Source organism: Petaurus breviceps, unplaced genomic scaffold (assembly GCF_028583685.1).
Source record: "Petaurus breviceps papuanus isolate PSGF00001 unplaced genomic scaffold, PetGlider_PUasm1.0 79, whole genome shotgun sequence".
Lineage (NCBI taxonomy): Eukaryota > Metazoa > Chordata > Mammalia > Diprotodontia > Petauridae > Petaurus > Petaurus breviceps.
This window is the reverse complement of record NW_027186523.1, coordinates 32,538,401-32,559,058: the sequence shown is the minus strand read 5'-3', so window position 1 is coordinate 32,559,058 and position 20,658 is coordinate 32,538,401. Positions and strand designations below refer to the sequence as shown.

At 34.9% G+C, this 20,658-nt stretch overlaps 1 protein-coding gene across 2 annotated transcripts in view; it reads left to right on the top strand.

The window, feature by feature from the left end:
• LOC138175901 (reelin-like) overlaps positions 1-20,658 on the top strand; it is a 566,655-nt gene that overhangs the window by 468,063 nt on the left and 77,934 nt on the right. The window contains exons 37-44 of one of the 2 annotated variants that reach the window (XM_069106557.1): positions 2,242-2,326; positions 3,278-3,460; positions 5,421-5,592; positions 5,680-5,757; positions 5,953-6,055; positions 9,879-10,108; positions 17,826-18,046; positions 19,810-19,957. In XM_069106557.1, the coding sequence (XP_068962658.1) occupies positions 2,242-2,326; positions 3,278-3,460; positions 5,421-5,592; positions 5,680-5,757; positions 5,953-6,055; positions 9,879-10,108; positions 17,826-18,046; positions 19,810-19,957 (1,220 nt within the window). The remainder of the gene's footprint in view (positions 1-2,241; positions 2,327-3,277; positions 3,461-5,420; positions 5,593-5,679; positions 5,758-5,952; positions 6,056-9,878; positions 10,109-17,825; positions 18,047-19,809; positions 19,958-20,658) is intronic. The other variant, XM_069106558.1, reaches the window with a different exon arrangement.

Genomic DNA, 20,658 nt, shown 5'->3' with positions numbered 1-20,658 from the left:
GGAGTATTTTTCCATTTCCTTCTCGAGCTCATTTTACAGATGAAGAAACTGAGGCAAACAGGGTTAAGTGACTTGCACAGGGTCACATAGCTACAAAGTGTCTTGAGAGCAGATTTGAACTTAGGAGGATGAATCTTCCTGACTCCAGGGCTGGCACTCTATCCATTGTGCCACCTAGTGCCCCTAAGGTGCCTACAATCTATCATTAACTGGTTATAGGAATGGTGAAAGTCAAGACCAAATTAGAAGAAAGGATAAAGTGAAGAAGATGTTGTGTGTGATTAAAGCAGCTCTGAGCCTGGAATTCACTAAGGACGTAAGTTTAGGAGAAAAGTTCATGAGAAGTCCCTTAGAGGGAAGAATAATGAAACATTATTGTTTGAAATAATGAAACAATAATGAAACAAACAGTGCTGCCTCATGAAATAACAAGAAATAGGCAGAAAACTGATGACACCCAGCTAAGCGAGATCATTCTGAGAGTCTTGGTAGGTGAAACTGGAAGGGAGTCAGGGAGATTCGTCCTCCTAAGTCCAGATCTGGCCTCAGACACTTAGTAGCTGTGTGACCCTGGGCAAGTCACTTAACCCTGTTTGCTTCAGCTTCCTCATCTGTAAAAAGAGCTGGAGGAGGAAATGGCAAACCGTTCCAGTATCTTTGACAAGAAAGACCAAGGTAACTGTGAAGAGCACTTTGGGACTGTCTCATTTGCTAGTATTTGTATCTCCAGCATATAGCATTATGCCTGGCAAACAGTAAGCACTTAATAAATACTTAATTTATATATCAAACTAGAATAGATAGGAAGGGAACAAGCTTTTATTAAGTATAGATTATTTGCCAGACACTTCATCATATTATATTTATATTTACCATATTATCTCATTTTATCCTCATAACAACCCCATGAGGTAGGTGTTTTTATTACCCCAATTTTATAGCTCAGAAAACTTAGGTAAAGACTTGACCAGAGTCATACAGCTATTAAGTATCTGAGGTCATATTTGAACTCAGGTCTTCCTAACTCCATGTCTAGCCCTCTCTTCACTCCTATATTATCCACCTACAAAACCACCTACAAACACCACATATTCTTTTAGCAGTGATATGCCATGCATCTCACTAAGGTTACCATTTTGCAGATATGGTAGCAGAAAGTACTCATTTAATAACTAGTAGAAAAAATACTCAAAATATTCCTTTAACCTAAAACACTGAAGAGCCTCTTAGCACAGAAGTTATGGCTAGAAAACTATAGATTAGACAGAATAAAGAATTTTGGGTTTTGTGTAAGGATGATGTAATTCTATAACTCCCATTATAAAGAGTTTGTGTAGTTGGATGCAGTTTTGTCAGTTGTCACAACTATCCCACGGACCTGAGCAGAAATCAACCTTTAGGACTGTCAGGCCCAGGTAACCAAAAATAGTAAATTAGCTGAAAAATTACTAGAGCTAATTTAATCTCTTTCTGGTAGTGCAAAACTTCCCTGCATGAATTACTGAAGCCTAGGCATAAGAATTTAACCTTAATTATGCCTTATTTAACTTGAAGAAGTAGGGGTTTATTCAGTCAGCCAGAATGCATGCCCCAGGGGTTGTCTGAATGAGCCAAAGCATAGTACTTAGCTTGTAGGAATTCTTGGAACCCTGGGAAAAAAAAGTTACCCATTAGCTTTAGGCATCCAGCAGAAGTACTTGGCATACTTCCCTTCTCCTAGCATGTTACTCCTTTCACATCTAGCTGTGTTCGAGAGTTTATGCTTAAATACTCCTGCAGATAATAATAGTAGCTTAGATGAAGATAGTGTCTTAAGGTTTGCAAAGCAATATACATATATATAAGCTATATATATCATGAATTCTCTTAATGCTCATAGCAACCTTTGAGGTGGGTACTGTTATTAACCCTATCTTACAGAGATTTAAGACTACCATTTTTGCATTGCTTTTTGAAATTCATAGCAAGTAGATGATTATTCATTGAAAGAACAGATTTATTTTATTTTAATAAAAGGAAATTTTAGCCATTATGTGAACAGTTTTGTGGGCCCCCAAAATAAGTCCCCCTTATCCAGATAAAATGGTTGAAATCAATATTTATTGAACTTATAATTCACTTCATGTTTGGGGATTCTTGATCTTTTCAGGACTGTTTTATTATACCTTCAAGTAAATCAACTTGCAAGAAAGGAATGTAGAAAGTGATGTAAGGTTATTTATCCTATGTTTCTGTTTTCAGGAAGGACTAAGGATGCTCATTTCCAGAGACCTAGATTGTTCTAATAGTTTATATGTCCAGTTTTCACTTAGATTTATTGCAAAAGGTAAGGTGTATAGCTGGAACCATGTCTATATAACCTCCCCTAAAAACTGCCCATTAAACAGTTCCTTCCCCCAGTAACAATGATCTGTAGTCAATAAAGATGGCTAGGGTAAAGATTTGACATTAATTTCTAAGTATGCACAAATTGATCATTTTAATACTAATTTTGGATGCCAACTTAGTTATCAATTACTTTTAGCATGTAATATGTTCCTCCTATACCTAATAAGAATCAGATGTAGTTTTTTCCAAGAATGATCTTATTAAGTATAATGATAATTCTAGTTCTACTGTAGCTACTGTTCTACTGCCATCATTTCCATACGCTTTTCCATTGATACTTTCTATTTTGAAGAATTTTTTAACTTTACTCTAAAATGTATCTTGGACAATAATTCTTAAGCTATTTTAAACAAATTCCTTATGAATTTTTCCAAAACTCTAACCTATTCTGATTTTTCCCATTCTGATTTTTCGTGCTAATGAATTAAGCCTTGTGAAATATTATGCTACCTTTTTTCATGTAACCTACTCATTCATAGGCTCTCATGAGGATAGGAATCAGACTTTATATATATATAAACTTTGGATCTCCCCAGTGCCTTCCAGGTGCTCTATGTCCAACACACAAAGAGTTGGACTAGACCTCTGGTTCCTTCTAGCTCTAAATTATATGAGCTTATGGGGATAACTTTCGTTATCACAGGATTTGGGTAAATGTTTTGAAAATGTTTTGTTTGTTTTTGCTTAAGTAAGCCTTTGTGTGTGGCTATTGTGTGTTCTTGGTCACCAAGAATTTGAAGGATTGTCTTGGCTTTGGCGGGGTGTGTATATGTGTGTGTTGTGGGGGTAGGAGGGAGATTTCCTGTGTTGGTGGAAAAAAAAATTAGCTTAGTCTATGCTGCTTCTCCTCTTCTGTCACGTATTAATTCCTGTGTCCTCTTCATTCTAGGTACCCCAGAGAGATCTCACTCCATTTTATTACAGTATTCCATCAGTGGGGGCATCATTTGGCACTTATTGGATGAGTTTTACTTCACTCAAACTACCAATGTCCTCTTTATTAATGTTCCTCTGCCATACACTGCACAAACCAATGCCACACGTTTCCGGCTCTGGCAACCCTACAATAATGGTAAAAATACATGTCTTTTCCTATGACCATGAACTGACTGAGACACATTTATTTTTGTTAAGATGAAGATACAAGCTTTAAATTAAATGAGGGCATTTTGTGCACAGATCATTAACTCTTTAGTGCGGCTGAGGTGATTTGGATTTTAAAATATAATTCCTTGTCACTATTCTAGTTCATTTTTTCAGAAGTTTTGGTTTCCTTTCATGAGATGAATATGGCAATGGTAAACACCAAAGAAGAACCCATAGAGACGTGTTCCAAAATATGGACCTCTGTTGCACTAAAATGCTACTTCTCAGCACTTTTCATTATATCTCAATTTTTGCTGAAATAATTATGAGTGAATATGAGTATTATTTTCAAAGTGTATAATTTCATTCAAAATATGGAACAATACTGTAGACACATAGTTTGTCAGAGTAGGAAGTACTGAGACTAAGTGTTGCAGTTGCCTATTTTAAATCACATCCTATTTAGCATTCTCTTGTTTCTTCAGTGAGATGTCACTGAAAGAAATATAGTTTAACACAGTTTTGAAATGGTGGTTTAAAATGCTCCCGCAAATTGATGGTATTTTCCTACTTTGTTTCTATTGTCCGTTTCATAAAACAATTCACTTTTTTTATTGCCATCAAATTACAAAAACACAGTTTTATTACACAGACTTTTGGAAAGGTAAATAGGCCAGAATGGTAGAGAAAGTATTAAAGTGTCATCTATAAAATGGAATCTCTTTGTGTGACTTTTATAAGAAATGAGTCTAGAATTAAAACAAGCATTTAAAAAATTACACTGAAAATAGAAGAATGTCTATGCTACTTAACCTTTTTTCTGTCATGGACCCTTTTGGCAGTTTGGTGAAGTCTATGGATCAGTTGTCAGAATAATGTCTTTGAATGGATACAGTACACAGGATCATAAAGGAAATCAAGAAAGTTGAAATACTTTTGATTAACTAAATTCAAAGACCCCATGATCTAGAACAATGGTGTCAAACTGAAATAGGAAAAAGAGCCACTAATCTGTATATAAGGATCCCTGTGGGTCACAATATTGACTGTTTTAAAATGTGATATTATCCATGCTTTATTGTGTTTTTATTTATTTTGTTAAATATTTCCCAATTACATTTGTCTGGTTGGGTGGCACTGAGAAGTGGGCTGCATGCAGACTTTGGGCTGCATGCTTGACACCTCTGATCTAAAGTATTAAATCTATTAGAATAAGCAGAGTTCATGAAAGATTTATTAAAGATATTCTTTATAGCTGGCTTGACAAGAATAGCACAGAAGGAGAGAGTATGGATGGATTATAATTTACAGTAGTGAAGGGAATGCCCACATTAATAAGATCAAGGAACAGAATCCAAAGATCAAAACAAGTATTAGGGAGAAAAAAGTTTTGTGTAACATGAAAGAATTTTCTTCTGTGTAATTATTTTATAGTAGTCTAATTAAAGATATTATTTCCACATGCTAGTAGACTATTAGCACAGCTGGTTAAAACATGATGTTGATGAGCCTAATCATTGGTGATGCAACTAATTATCTCATCTCATTTCCTGTGGTCATAAGCTATTCTTAAATTTATCTAGTAACTTTACAAAAGTAGGCACTGATCACTATGGACCCAAGAAAATGTGTATGAACAACTCAAAAGTCATGTCTTCCCATGGTTGGTGGGTCAATAACATCATTTTCTTAAATGAAAGATACATTAATTTTTCAAAACGTGTTTTCTATCAAAGGAATTCTGAAATTAGGGAGTATTTTTTGCTATGTCAACTTAAGATGGTTATGAAATTCTTAACATATTTTGCTCATAACCACTGTAAATAAATTGTCATGCACTTTCTGCCTTTTTTTTTATTCTGGAAGCACATGTTTAACTTATTGATTTTTTTTCCAAGAAGTAAAACTTCACTTTTGAAATTTTTCTTCATCTGAAAATCATTTAGGCAAGAAAGAAGAAATTTGGATTGTTGATGACTTTATTATTGATGGCAATAATATAAACAATCCTGTAATCCTCCTGGATACCTTTGACTTTGGACCCAAAGAAGATAATTGGTTTTTCTATCCTGGTGGTAACATTGGCCTTTATTGCCCATATTCTTCAAAGGGAGCACCGTAAGTATTGATTTTAAAGACTTGGAAATTTTTTAAATCACTTCTCCATATAAATTGATTTTCCCCCTCTCCTTTTTTTTTATTTAGTCCAACCTCTAATCTCATGAATGTAGGGAACTGTGGTTGTGGAAACTCTCCTTGCTGTTGCAAATCAGGAACTCATCGGTAATTTATGGTCTTAGAAACTTGCCTGGGGCCCTGAATGGTTATGTAACTTACCCATAATCACACTACTAATATGTCAGAGGCAAGATTAAAGCCTATGTGTCCATGACTTCAACTATGCCATATCACCTCTTATAAAAATTGCTCTTCTATTTGTAAATATGTGGATGCCATGTTGTTTTTCTTTCATGACAGTGAGGAGGACTCAGCTATGGTATTTGTTTCAAATGAAGTTGGTGAGCACTCCATTACAACACGGGATCTGAATGTGAATGAGAACACAATTATCCAATTTGAGGTAATCTACTTTCTTCCACTGTAATCTGAGAGGGTGCTTCTAGAAAAAAAAAGAAAAGGAAAAAAATCACAAATAATTTCATATAATATGACCAAAAAAATTTAGTTCAAGGATGTATCATGTATTTGGAAGTTTATTTTGTTGGGGTTTTTTTTAACCCATAATCTATTTTTCTAAAATGAAGAACTATTGTCATATTAAGGTTAATTTCTAAAATTTAAATCCTGGCCTTGTGAAATGTTCCCCTCCTTCTACCATAGAGAGAAGTTGCTAGGAGAAATAACTAGAGAGACTATAGAAATTCCATGGAAAATTTTATTATAGTACCACCTTATTACTCTTTATAATTAAGAGTCTGAAACAACTTACTGTAACTATAGCTTGTACAATGTTAGAAAATGCATATAATATTAATATTTTAAGCCTTTAATTTTCAAAGAAATGTGGCTCTGCATTTAATTTAATTTAATTAGGTATTTTTTCGCCCAGTATATTTCATTAACATTCATGCATTTTTTCCATTTTTCAGGAAAGCAAATTAATACTTTATAGAAAAACAAGGTTTTTTTACCCCCAAAATCTGGTTTAACCTTTCCAAAGACTTTGTCACATTTATACTGTTATTCTTCATTATTAACAATATAAAACACATATGTTCCATAGCAATGGAAGGTTTACCTAAAATATATTCTAATCATGGAAATGTGGTTTTCATTGATGCCTGTTTTAAATTAATTTCTCTAAATAATAATAAAAATTTAGATTTTTATTGAAGAACTTAAGGAACAGAAAATTAATTTATTCACCTGTGGGAAAACTAGACTGCAATCTTTAAAAAAAAAATACTTAACTGCTATGGTCTCTGTGTTTATAAGGTATTTACAAAAGTAAAAAGATTATGTCCTTTTTCAAGTTCTGTCAACACTACGTTAACCCAAGCTAAATGTAAGGCCTTTAGATGGATTCTAAAAATGTAAATATCTCCTTGACCAGAAGCATACAGAAAAAAAAAATCTAGCTAACAAGTGAATCAAACTTTGGCACTGGGTGAGAAATAAGTTCAGGAAAAGAAGTGTAGTGTATGTAGTTTAAGTTTTGGTTAAATTCAATTGAAACAAGTCACACAGAGAAAAGTAGCTTCTTCTTCTCCTGAGCTACCTTTCTTGAAAGAAGAGACCTCAAGACTGATAATATCATTGACTTTTGGCTATATTTACCATAAAATCATGGAATTTTAGAGTTGGAACATATCTTATGTTACACATGAAGAAACTAAGACCAAAGAGATAAAATAACTTTCCCAAGGTCACATACGTTTATGCAACAGTTGTTTAGTCATGTCTGATTCTTTGTGACCCTGTTGAGGTTTTTCTTGGCAAAGATACTGGAGGGGTTTGCCATTTCTTTCTCCAGCTCATTTTACAGATGAGTAAACCAAGGCAAACAAGGTCAAGTGACTTACTCAGGGTCACACAACTAATAAGTGTCTGAGGCCCTATTTAAAGTCAGGTTCTCCTGATTGCATACCCAGCATTCTATCTACTGTGGCATCTAGCTGCCTTACACAACGAATAAGAAAAAATAAATGAAAGAAAAGGGAAGAAAAGAAAGAGGAACAACTAATCAGTTGTAAGCTAAGTAGAGTAGTTAAGAATTTTACTCTACTACTCTGGAGAAAAAGAGAGAATGAGTGATACCCTCTCATACCACCATTGGGGAGACTTTGGGAGAGAAGAGAAGAGAGGAGAAGACAAGAGAGGAGAGAAGAGGAGATTCAGTAAAAAGAAAAAATGACTCAGCAGTGCTAGATTTAATTAAAAAGAATTGATGGCAAGTGATACTAAAGAAAGTACTACATTGTACTAGGCATTCTGTTTCTTCTTAAAATTTTGAGTATTTTTTATTTTATTTTATTTTATTTGCCTTTTGGAGGGCAATTGGGGTTAAGTGACTTGCCCAAAGTCACATGGCTAGTAAGTATGTCAAGTGAGGCCAGATTTGATCTCAGGTCTTCCTGACTCCAGGGCCAGTGCTCTATTCACTGTGCCACCTAGCTTCCCCTTTAGTATTTTTTATCACTATATCTTATGATTAGTTTTTTCATTCATCTATCTGTTCATACATCTAATTGCCAAAAGACTGCAATGTATAAGAAATGAGGTACTCTGAATAAAAAAAAAAAGAAATGTTAATAGTTTCTGATATTTAGAACAGAATCTGATTCTTATGTTTATCTGAAATATGAGTTATACACAATAAAGAGATATTCCTGCCTGGTTTCATACTCAGACAAAGTAATAGCTTGGTTTGGTATCATCTATCATAAATTACAAGTGGTAGGCTTGTCAATGAATATATGAAAAAACATTTATACTATAGGCCAGTCACTGAGATACAAGTACAAAATGAGACAGACCCTATACTCAAAGAACTTATATTCTAACAGGGAGAAATAATACATACAGCCAAGTGATAGCCAGGAAAATATACTTTGGTTTTGGAAGCCAGTGAAATAAGTAGAGACATAGGAGAGCTGATTGGCATCTGCTTTGCAATAACACTGGCAATAATGATTTGATTATTATTCCAAGGCTAGAGAAGTCTGGTGGAAAGGGGAAGGGGAGGGCAAATGGCAAGAAGATGCCAGAGCATGTGAAGTATTGCTGGAGCCTTAAAGACAAATCAAACTTCTAGGAATCATTTCTAGCCCAATTAACCCCATTTTAGTGATGAGAATAATTCTAGCATCTCCTTTATAAGAAAATGTGGGAAAACTCTAAAATCCAGAAAAAAGATTAAGCAAGCACATACTATGTAAGTTTATTTATCTTTTACTTACCTTTTTTTTGCTTCAATTAGTGCAAATTGCTACTCTTACTTCTTTATAGATATACATATACACTTATGTACTCTTCTGCCTCATCTAAAACTCCCTCTATTTTCTTTTAAATTCTATCTTCCCTCTCTTTTTCTGGTCTTGTATTGAACAGAACTTAATTCTACATATGCATTCATATTAAGCATATTTTCACATTAGTCATGTTATAAAGAAGAATTAGAACCAATGGGAGTAACCACAAGAAAGAAGATAGAAAAAAATCTAATATTCTTGAATGAGATTTAGAATAGACAATTCAAACGGTTTTACCAAAACAAATTCTGCAGCAAATTCAAACATAGGAATTAATTATGTATTTGAGATGTTCTTAAGGGATATAAACCCATGTTTAAAAAATCAGAGTTTAGAATATGATCCTACCTCATAAAATCACAGAATGTTAGAATTAGAAATGACCTCATTGATCACCTGGATCAAACTCATAATTTTATAGGTAAGAGAAGTACAGTAAAGAATAATGCAGTGACTCGCCCAAGGTGACGGAGAGTTTGTGACAAAGCTTGGGCCAGAACCCAGGTGTCCTAACTTCTGGCTCAGTCCTCTTCTCCCTATACCAAGCTATTTCCCTAAGAAGTGAGAAAAGCTCATTGTCAGTCAGTGTAAGAGGAATGGGTCACGGTTTTCATTTGTATTTCCTTGGGTCCAGCTCTCAATGAAAACCAAAAGTAAAACACTGGACTCTCTTCCCTGCTCTCTGCTTTTCCTGTGGGATAAGGAAAGAAGTGACTTTTTCATGAAGCACAGAGGTGCTTTATGAGATTGTTGTGTAAAGGTAGCATGCTATATTATTCATAAACAGAATTTTGTCTTCCTGAATTATTCAGGAAGACATTTTCCAGGCAATGGGCTCTCTGGGAAATAGCAAAGTGGTGAATCATCTCAAGGCTTGCCGCTCTGTGGTAATTTGTCCTTTTTTCCCCCAAGATCAACGTGGGATGCTCGACTGATAGCTCATCTGCTGATCCAGTAAGGCTGGAGTTTTCGAGGGACTTTGGGGCCACATGGCACCTGCTCCTTCCATTGTGTTACAGTAGTAGCAGTCATATCAGCTCTTTGTGCTCCACTGAACATCACCCAAGCAGCACCTATTATGCTGGGACAACTCAGGGCTGGAGAAGGGAGGTCATTCACTTTGGGAAGCTGCACCTCTGTGGGTAAGTTGCTTACTGCTTCTTCCAAGCCTTTTCAGTTATCTTTCTTGAAATTTCCATTCCTGGAGTTATTTTGGCTTTTTTGCCTTGTGAAGGGAACAGAATCCTACCTTTTATTTCTTACTGAATTCTCATTTAAATCAGATAAAATATTTATATCTGAAAACAATAGGAAGCTGTGCTGACATACTTCTGTGACAGACAGTTGCTAAAAAGGTACATGTGCGAATTGCTGTGTTGCAGTATTCATTTCCTGGGTTGGAATATGTGGTTTGAACAATTTGCATTTAAGAAGAGACTAATTTACCCTGAAATGTAATGACAACACACATACATGCCACACACACACACATACACACACCTACTTAATCAATTCATTGGAGGGTTTTTCGATTTCTGCAATTCAAATTTCTTAATCTCACTTCTGAAGATACAGAATTATAGAATCATAGCTTTTTAGAGCTAAAGGGATTCTAATAACAATCTACTCCCACCCCCCCTTCATTTTACAGATAAGGAAACTGAGGCTCAAAGAGAGGTAATGTGATTCAACTGCTATCATCTTATATCAAGAACAAGAATGGGAAAATCAGTCTTCAAACTCTATATTTAGAGCCCCAGAATCCTCATTTCTAAGAAGAAAGCTCTAGCACTTTTCAGCAGACATTTCTGTTCTTTTCCCCTTCGCTCTGCACTTTGGCATCTACTGAATTTTTTTAACGAAGGTCCTTTGAGTGAAATGGTAACAGCTCACATTAATATGATATTCTGCAGTTTACAAAGTAGTTTCCTCAGACCTACCCTAACGAGATAGATATTGAAAGTAGCATTTTCCCCATTTTTCTGATGAAGAAATATAAAAATAAAATGAAAAACTATAGGTAAAAAATGGAACTAATAAAATATGATAAAGGAAGGGAAAAGAAGTCAGCAAGGCACACTAGCCTCTCTTTCCTAACATTTTCATGTGTCTTCCTTTGCCTTTCTTTTTATCGCAAAGATCAATAGTTAAGGAAAGTAGTTTGTAAATAGAAAACATAGCATCTACCCCCACCCCTCCATGCCAAACAGACTTAAAGATGTCTAATGGTTTCTCTGACTTTCAGGGTGCTCTTCAGCAAACTGTGAGCTAACCTCATGGGAAAGTGTCTTTAATCTCTTCAGTTTGATGACCAAAGGGGTCATCTTTAGTTCTTTTATAATTCAAATTCTCTTAGCTTTCCTACCAATGGCACCCAACTAGCTAGCTAGCCAGAGAATCTCTTGGGCATCTTAAAAATCTATCTTTTGACTCTTTTTTACCATTTATTTTGGATAACTTCAGATCTCTTATAGGAATTATTCTAAGAAAGTTCTTTTTAACTGCTTTCATACTCATGATTTACACAAGTCATTCTCAGGGGACCTAGTTAGCAAAACTACAAAAGAACAAGGTGAAACTGTGGTGATTAGACTCTTCCCAAGCCCCTCCACCATCCTACCCTGTTATCATGATCTTTGCAAATGAATGTAGCTCTCCTTTTCTCAACCTCCTACCTTCCTTGGCTTCCTTCACGTCCCAGCTAAAATACTAGCTTCTACAAGGAATTTTTCCCGATGCCCTAATGCTGATGTTTTCCCTCTGTGGATTACTCAGTTGATTTTGTTTGTCCATGACCGTTTCTATTGTCTTCATGGTGTCCCTCCCATTAGACTATGAGTTCCTTGAAGGCAAGTACCATTTTTTCTTTTCTTTGTGTCTCAGTGCTTAGCACAGTGCCTGGTTTCTAGCAGGTTAACAAATGCTTGTTGACTTGACAACACAAACATGCAAGTATATGTACGTGTACAAACATACAGAGTAATCTACCCTCATCAATAAATGTGAAATTGACCTTGCAACTTTAATTTTTATGATGTAGGCCTCAGTTAAACTAGGCTTCAACTCAACTGAAATCCTAGCATTTTGTACTACAGGATGATTCTTTTAGGCAATAAAGTTGCCTTTCATTTCAAATCCTTTCACACTACTCTGATATTCTTGCTGAAAACCCAAATACCTAGAAAAGTAAAGGGATCTAAGAATAACCTCATCAGGGTTTTTCCCACCAGGTGCCAGAAGAAGCAGGGAGCATCCAAATTACACTAATGTTAAGATAGTTGGTGCTTATATATTATAGATAATGGAATTTTATAGCAGGAATGGGCCTTAGAGATAATGAAGTACAACCACCTAATTTCAAAACTAAAGAAACTGAGGCCCAGACAGCTGCCGTTGAAGGGAAGTGTGCCAGAACATCATCATCAGCATGTTATAGTGGAAAGAGCCTGGAGGAGTAAAATCCTTCCTCTCTTCCTTACTACCTGTGTGACCTTGGGCAAGTCCAGGTGCATGTCCTCATCTGTAAAATGAGGACATTGAACTAGATCATCTTTTTGGTTCCTTCAGACTCTAAATATATGATTTATGATCCTTTAATGACCTCTAAAATGCTTTTGTCTTAAGGCAATGTTCAGCACTAAAAGTTTCACACTTTTTAATTGTCCTTGAATTTTCCCTAATAGACTACCTAAGAATTATAAGCTTATTAAATCCAAGAATGAATCTAGAGGTTAGTAGTAACTTCCACAAAAAGTTCAGCTTAGTGTTCCTAGATTGTGCTGGTGACAAATATGGTCCCCACACAAGAAGTCTGTTGTGTATGAAATAAGGTTACAAAGACTTACCTTTCTGAATGAGGATACCCATATGGTTCTGGAAGCTGACTCAATTTACTAATTAATAATTTCCCCTCAGGCTATGCCTTTTGCTCCAGGAATACCAATATTATCTGTGAGTGTGAACAAAAGAAATATAGGTAACTATAGTTCTAACCACTCTTGCTTAACGATAAAGTATAATCTTTCATACAATTAAAAAAGGCAATTTTTAAAAATACAATTTTATAATGGTTCAACTACTAGACTTAGATTGTCACTTATATTTCAACCTTTGCTATGAAAAGAAAATAAATTTGAACAGAAGGTAACATATCCACTTCTCAAATGGTATCCAACCTAAGTTGTAAGCTGTCTTCCAATACTTCTGAAAGAACAGAACTATTTGGTCCTGATTAAAGGACTAGGATTGCCAATACACTCCAAACTAGATATACTGGTAAATGTCTTAACAACTGTCTCTTTTTTTTAAAAAAAAGGACACACAATACTCTTTTAAATTTAATTTGCATTATTAATGCTTTAGTCTAAAGTTAAGCATCACCAAAAAAAGTAAATCAAGCCATGATTTGTGTAAATGCTCACACTGAAAATTTAACACTGAGAATTAAATATAGATCACTGCTGCAAACTCCCAATTGCTTCTAAGTGTCTTCTTGTTTAGTCCATAGTTAATTCAGAATATGAATGTATAACACATCCCAACTAGTTCATGTGACAGGTGTTTTAAAGTCAGATTTTTAATCCCTTTAATATATCTAATTGGACACAATCAATAATTATCTACAAACATTAATATATTAAATATTATAAATTACAGGAGTGACCATTGGGTCTGATTTTCACAGATTGTCAGACTAGGCGTAGACCATAAATATTTGTTTCCTATTCAGCTTTATTCACATCATTTTTGTACTTGTGTGTTCTTTCCTATGTTCTGTTTCTTTTCAAAACTTCCCAAGTTCTTTTTTTTAAAACTTTATGCAGTTTCATAATGAGTCAGCCAAAAAAACCTGTTTAATGAAGGCAGTGCTGTGTGCTTGAATTTTTAAGTCTATGCTTTAAATAACAGGTTCCTTTGAATACCACTGATGTGGGAGAATAGATGCTGACACTCACTAAGGAGCATGGCAGCAAGAATTTTTAAATGAGATTTTAGCAGAAGGAAACCACAATGTAACTAGACCTTTCAGTCCATTTATCATGGTACTTGCAGTTTCTGTGTCAAGACAGGTGAAACAATAATAAATATCCAACCAAGGTAGCTCATTTGTATTCATAACATTTGAATACATAAAAAGCTCAAAAAATTCAATGTAGGCTTTTGTTCAAAGGAGAACTAGAAGCATTTCCCTCAGCTCAGCAGTCTGAAAGTTCAAAAGGAAAGAAGTGTTCCTTGCCAAAACTAAATTGTGATATATATTTGAAAGTAAAGTTTAATTTCAAGTTGAGAATTTTTTCTCAGGAGGAGAGGATAGCAGTAGATAGTAATAATCTTGATTTAAATAAATGATAATAGAATTTAAATTATGTGTGAGAACTTCAGTCATTTTAATAGTTACTGAGCTTAAAGAACCTAGCAAATTTTCCACCTTAAAGTTTTGACTTTTGACCAGCTTTTCATACCTGAAATTTAGCAAATATTATATGAGAACTAAGAGCAAGTCAATGGGCAAGTTCACAGTGTATAGAAAGAATAGTAATAATAATAAATACTCATGTAGCATTGGAATTGCAAAGTACATTACATATCTATTCTCCTTTGACCATGTGCCATCAATTTTCATGGCTAGGATTCCTATCCTGAGTCTTACCCACCTTGTAGCCAGCCCATTTCAAACTGTGCTGTGACAATAAATACAAAGAAGCATTTTATTCCTACTCTGCTTCTCAAGAAAGCATAATTAATCCCAAGGAATGTCAGCATTATTCTCAAACATGTAGAACAATAAATAAAAATAGGAGATCCATTTGCTGAAACAGGAGAAAAGCATCTTTGTTTAATATGGACATTTAAAAAAACAGAATAGATGGTTAATAAAAAAAAAGCATTCATGCTGGAAGAAAAGATAAAGAATAATAACTTATTGATTATTTTAACTAGGAAAGAGAAAGTCTATGAAATGACTTTAGTAGTCAGATTTTGATCTAAGGGAGATGCACAAAATATTGTAGGTTCTCTTCCCTTGTTTTGGGGGGCTTCCCATAAAACTATTGATAGGCAAAGTGAAATTGATGACATTAAACACTATAAGTAGATAACCAGTAATAGAATTTTAGGGACAGAAGGGACCTTAGAGATCATCTAATTCAATCCCCTTATTATATAGATGAGGAATGCTTGGCCAGCACATTTTTCAGGATTTGAGAATAGAACGTTTCAGCATCCATTCTGTGATGAAAACATGGAAAAGTTCCTGCATTTCACTGTTTAAAAACCTTATGTTTGGGGTGTCTAGGTGGCACAGTGAATGGAGCACTAGCCCTGGAGTCAGGAGGACCTGGGTTCAAATATGGCCACAGATACTTGACATAGAAACTAGCTGTGTGACCTTGGGCAAGTCACTTAACCCCAATTGCCCTGCCTTTCCCTCTCCAAAAAGAAAAAAAAAATCTTATATTCTATTTGCTTGTGTTTTACCCACAAAAGGAGTATGATTTCTTTAAAATAAGGCTATTTCTAAAACAGGGCAGTTAGTAGAGTGAGTAGAACTCTGAGTTTGGAGTCAGGAAGACCTGGATTCAAATCTGACCTCAGACAATTATTAGCTGTGTGACCCTAGGAAAGTCACTTAATCCTGTTTGCCACCCTTCCTCGTCTGTAAAATCAACTAGAGAAGGAAATGGCAAACCATTCCAGTATCTTTGCCAAGAAAATCCTACATGGGGTCATGGAGTCTTGTGAGCCTTTTAAATCTTTGGATAAGAGAGTCAATCATTTACAAATTTCTAGATACCTAAAGATTCTAGAAGCTAGAAAAGGCAAGTTTTTAACTAGAAACTGGCCAACAGGTAAGCTGTGAATTGGGGAAAGAGTATCATGAAGGTTTTGGTAAACTGGCTGCTCAGGCTGCCAATGATTTTTCTTTGCCTCTATACTGGACCATGAGGAGAGAGAAAGTTAGAAAGAAAGCAGGGCACAGATATTTGCTCCTGCTCTTCCTTCTCCTGATAATGTCTATCTGCTCCAGCTCTGCTTTGTCCGATTTTTAAGCAGTTTGTTAGTCTACTGGATAGAGGAAACAGGAAGTCCATTGTTCAAGTCTCACCTCGGACACTTATTAACCATGTGACCCTAGACAAATTACTTATCCTTTTTTGCCTCAGTTTCCTCATCAGTAAAATGGGAAAAATAATAGCACCCTCCAAGGGTGCTCAAATAGCCTTCCAGTTTATCTCAAATAGATAACATATAGAAAAAGCTTTGCAAACCCTAAAGTGCTATATGAATGATAGCTATTATTATTAGTCATCCTTCAAGGCCTAGATCATATATACCATTTCTTCCATAAAACCATTACTGATCTGAAAATTACCCCTCTCTCCCTTAAACCAACACAATTCTTTGATTCTATTTATTCCAATAGCCCATTCTTCAAAATATTGTAGTATTTTTGTTCAGTATAGCCATTATTTTTTTTAAGCAATTGGGATTAAGTAACTTGCTCAAGTTTACACAGCCAGTTATTTCTGGGTGTGGTGCTAAGTGAGCCCAGATTCAATCCCCAGGTCATCCCGATACTGGGCCGGTGCTCGTACTTGCTGAGCCACCTGGCCGCCCCCTAGCCATTCTTTTTATACATTGCAAACTTACCTGTTGACTTCTTGGTTTTCATATATCTGCTAAGTTTGGGAAACTAAAATCAAAAGTAAAAAACATTAAGGTAGAATATTTGTTAGACTAGTTGTAGTATATGTATTTATATATACATAAATATGCATTTTATGTGCATAAATACATATATTTATTATTCCCCCTACTAAAATGCAAATTCCATTGATTCTCCTACAAATAGCAAACTCTGTTATTTCCCCTATTCAAAGCAAATGATCCCTGTATATATAGGAGACATGTCTTATTCTTCTCTGTATTCCTTAAAGGGCCTAAAAACAGTGTTCACATAGTATAGGTACTCAATAAATATTTGTTGAATGAGTATGCTGTTGGATGAGTTGTTTGAATTCCCTGTTGAATTTGTTGAATGAGTACTGTGTTAACAGCTGGTTCAAAGTTCCTCCTGCAAGAAAAAAGAAAAAGACACATTGAAATCAAATTACGCTTTGGGAATCATATGGATTTTTGCCTAAAATCTATAATTGATGCACTACAATTGATTGGAGCGGTGGACAAATCTCAGGCACTCTATCTCCAAGTTAGGGGATTCAGGGTATTAGTTCATCTCAAATCAAGTAGAGTGAAGTTAGATTTTTAGATAATTTAGAATATCTAAAAGAAAACTAACTTAACTGTACCTGATTTCATTTAAATCCTGATTATAATTATGAACATGCTTATAATTATAAATACACTAAAACATAGTCCTTTAATTTTTATGTTTAGCTTAATTTTTATACATAGTGCTTAACAGTTACTGACATAGTGAGCACTTAATAGTACTTGTTGACTTATCTTTATAAAGAGTTCTATTTTTATGGCAGAAAGGGATAATTGATTAAAAAGGTGAGCAACTTTCACTTGCTTAAACATGCCTGGGGAAAGCTAGCTGCATAGCCCAGGCACTACCTGGTGGCACCTTGCCCAAATGACATGCAAAGTATTTTTATGATAATGTATTTCAAATAGCCTCTGGCTCAGTCATCTTGCAAACCAAAACCTATAAAGTGATGATAAAAGTTAAAATGAATGGTAAATCTATATGCTTTCATTGTTAGTGTTTACTTCACTATGAAGTGTGAGCAGAAGTTAAGAGCTGCTCATTGTTACCAGAGTGCTATTGACCAGATATGTTCTGTTATCTTTCTCCAGTTATTAGTTTGTGAATGACATTTACCTCTTTTCCAGATCTGTACGATTCAGATGGTATCAGGGATTTTATCCTGCAAGCTCTCAGCCAGTGACTTGGGCCATTGATAATGTCTATATTGGTCCACAATGTGAGGAGATGTGTAATGGGCATGGGAGTTGTATCAATGGAACCAAGTGTATATGTGATCCTGGGTACTCAGGCCCAACTTGTAAAATAAGTACCAAAAACTCTGATTTTCTCAAGGATGATTTTGAAGGTGACTTTTTTTCTTTAATCACAGATCCTATGTATGTTTGCTTTATAAAGGAATTTAAATTTTAGGAGATCAGGTACATTATAGCAATTTGAAAGTAAATATAATGAACTATGAAACTTTCTAATAATTTGTTATTATAATTCTTACTATCCAATTCTTACTATCATAACATCCAGCTTACTTTAAAAACAATAGGCTATTAGAAAGAATGCTTCCTTGACTATTAACTATTCAAATTCTATTATATCCCTTCACAGAATCTGAGAGTTGACTGTAGTAATCATCTAGTCTTACCACATACAAAATACAAGGGTTCTTTCCATGATATCCCTGATAATCCAGCTTCCTTTTAATAGGTAGCCTGCTCTATTACTGACTACTCTAATTGTTAGAAATTCTTCCCTTATTATGTCTCCTAGTATCTGTTCACTAATCATACTCCTGCCCTTTAAATCAACACAGAATAATTCTACTTCTTTTAGACATTAAAATATTTTAAGGGAGTCATCATTTCCTTCCTAAATCCTTTTTCCAGGCTAAACATAGCTGCTTCACTTGACCTTTCCTCAAATGATATGCTTTCTAAATTTATTATCATTCTGGTTTGCTGTCCTCTGGATACACCATAATTTTTCAACATACTCAGTGCGGTGCCTATATATGAATACACTTATGTCCTGACCAGCAGAAGTATCTGATCAGAGAATCTGTTATGTCATTTAATCCTGGCACTACAGAATCATTGTCTGTCAGAAAAGACAATATATATTTTCTCATATTTCTCATTTCAGTTATCCATGATCACTATTTCTGCATTATTAGCATGAGTAATGTATGTTTCTCTGCAATGATGCTTGGCAATTAGAGACTTATCTCTGCCAGGCCTCTATCTATGTTGAGTGTAATTTCTCATTAGCAAAAAGTTTTACCAAATGGAAATTAAGAGTCATTTAGTAGGAGAAAGGAGTGGACCAAGTACCAGAAATGTAAGCTCTTAACTGTGTCATTATTAATCCATTAAACAAGACTGAGTTGCTCCTTCCCTATATACTTTGGTATCTACATTTGGAAACTAGACAAGTGTTTAGGGGGAAAAATTCAGATCTGGTGATAACAGACAACATTCACTCACTAAGAAATGTTAAAGCTAAACAGCCAATTTCCCATTCAACCTACAGGATAGATTTCTGTATGTATGAGAACTGACTGTACAGAATTTGTGTCTTTGTCAGAGGAGGGAGGGATAGAAGAAGGAAGAGGGAAAGAAGAATCAGTCCTAGCCCTAATTAAATAAAAGTGGAGAATGAAAAATAACAAAGAAACATCACTCCATCCTCTGCTATTTCTGACTTCAACCAACTTTTCAGTAAGAAGTGTCTTTATAACAGACATAGCTAGTAGGAGAGAGAAGGTACCTATTTTTTAAGCTATATGTTCTCTTGAGATAAGAGCACATCAGCCTTGTGTACTCACAAATTATAGCATGAGGAATAATTTGATAGAGATAGGGAATGAAGTTGCAATTTCCTTGGGATTGGGAACCCCAAGTTTAGGAAATTCCCATTACCAGTGCAGATAAGCACCTTTTTTCCAACTTACAGTGTTATGTGCCAATAACATTTATGACTTAGGTACATTGAGATTTAAAACATTCAAAAGCCCACTGCCTAAAAAGTTGATAATTTATTTACATTGCTTCCCTAATACAGATTATTCTATTTTTGGAATATGGATAAAGATGTATACATCTTCCATTTTTTCAGGACAACTGGAGTCTGATAGATTCTTGTTAGTGAGTGGTGGAAAGCCATCTAGGAAATGTGGAATCCTTTCCAGTGGAAACAACCTCTTTTTCAACGAAGATGGCTTACGCATGTTAATGACTCGAGACTTGGATTTGTCACAGGCCAGGTAACCGCTAAAAGTGCTATGATGAATTCTTTGAGAATTATTTCTATACTTTGCATAATATTTTTCAATAGAGTATAATCAAGCCAGGATGAGGAAGGGAATTGCTAAGATAGGGCCTTTGTTGGGAAATGATTTATCTCTCTTTTAGAAATCTTTTAGAACACAGCCTATCTTAATTTCTTTTCTCATACCAAAGGAGATCTGTGAAGTAACTGGATCAAAATACAGACGTGGCTTCATTGATTAAAGTTACCATGTTGTATTAACAGAAATGAACATGAAGTGGAAGCATTTGATTTATTCTTGGTCATCCTTCTGAAGTGTAGTCAGGCAGCTATCATCACATCTCCTTATATGGCTGGTGCTGCTTTCACAATAAACAAATTTCCATCTGACTTGAATTTCTTCACTCTGTACAATACGCTTAATGTAAAATTTTGTTGAAATGGGACATATCATCAAACTGCATTCATAGCCAATTTAGCATTTACAGTCATTGACAGTTTAAGTTAAAAACATCTGAAATTCAACTTCATCTTTTACAACCATTTGTTTCAAATGATCTAACAAATCCTAACCAGTCATTTTCTAAATGGAGCACAACTGTTCAGAAACAAACATGAAAACTTGCATGGAGGGTTATGTCTGACATGATGCTCATCTCTTGATCACTTAATGTGCCAAGAACTTAACAAGTAAAA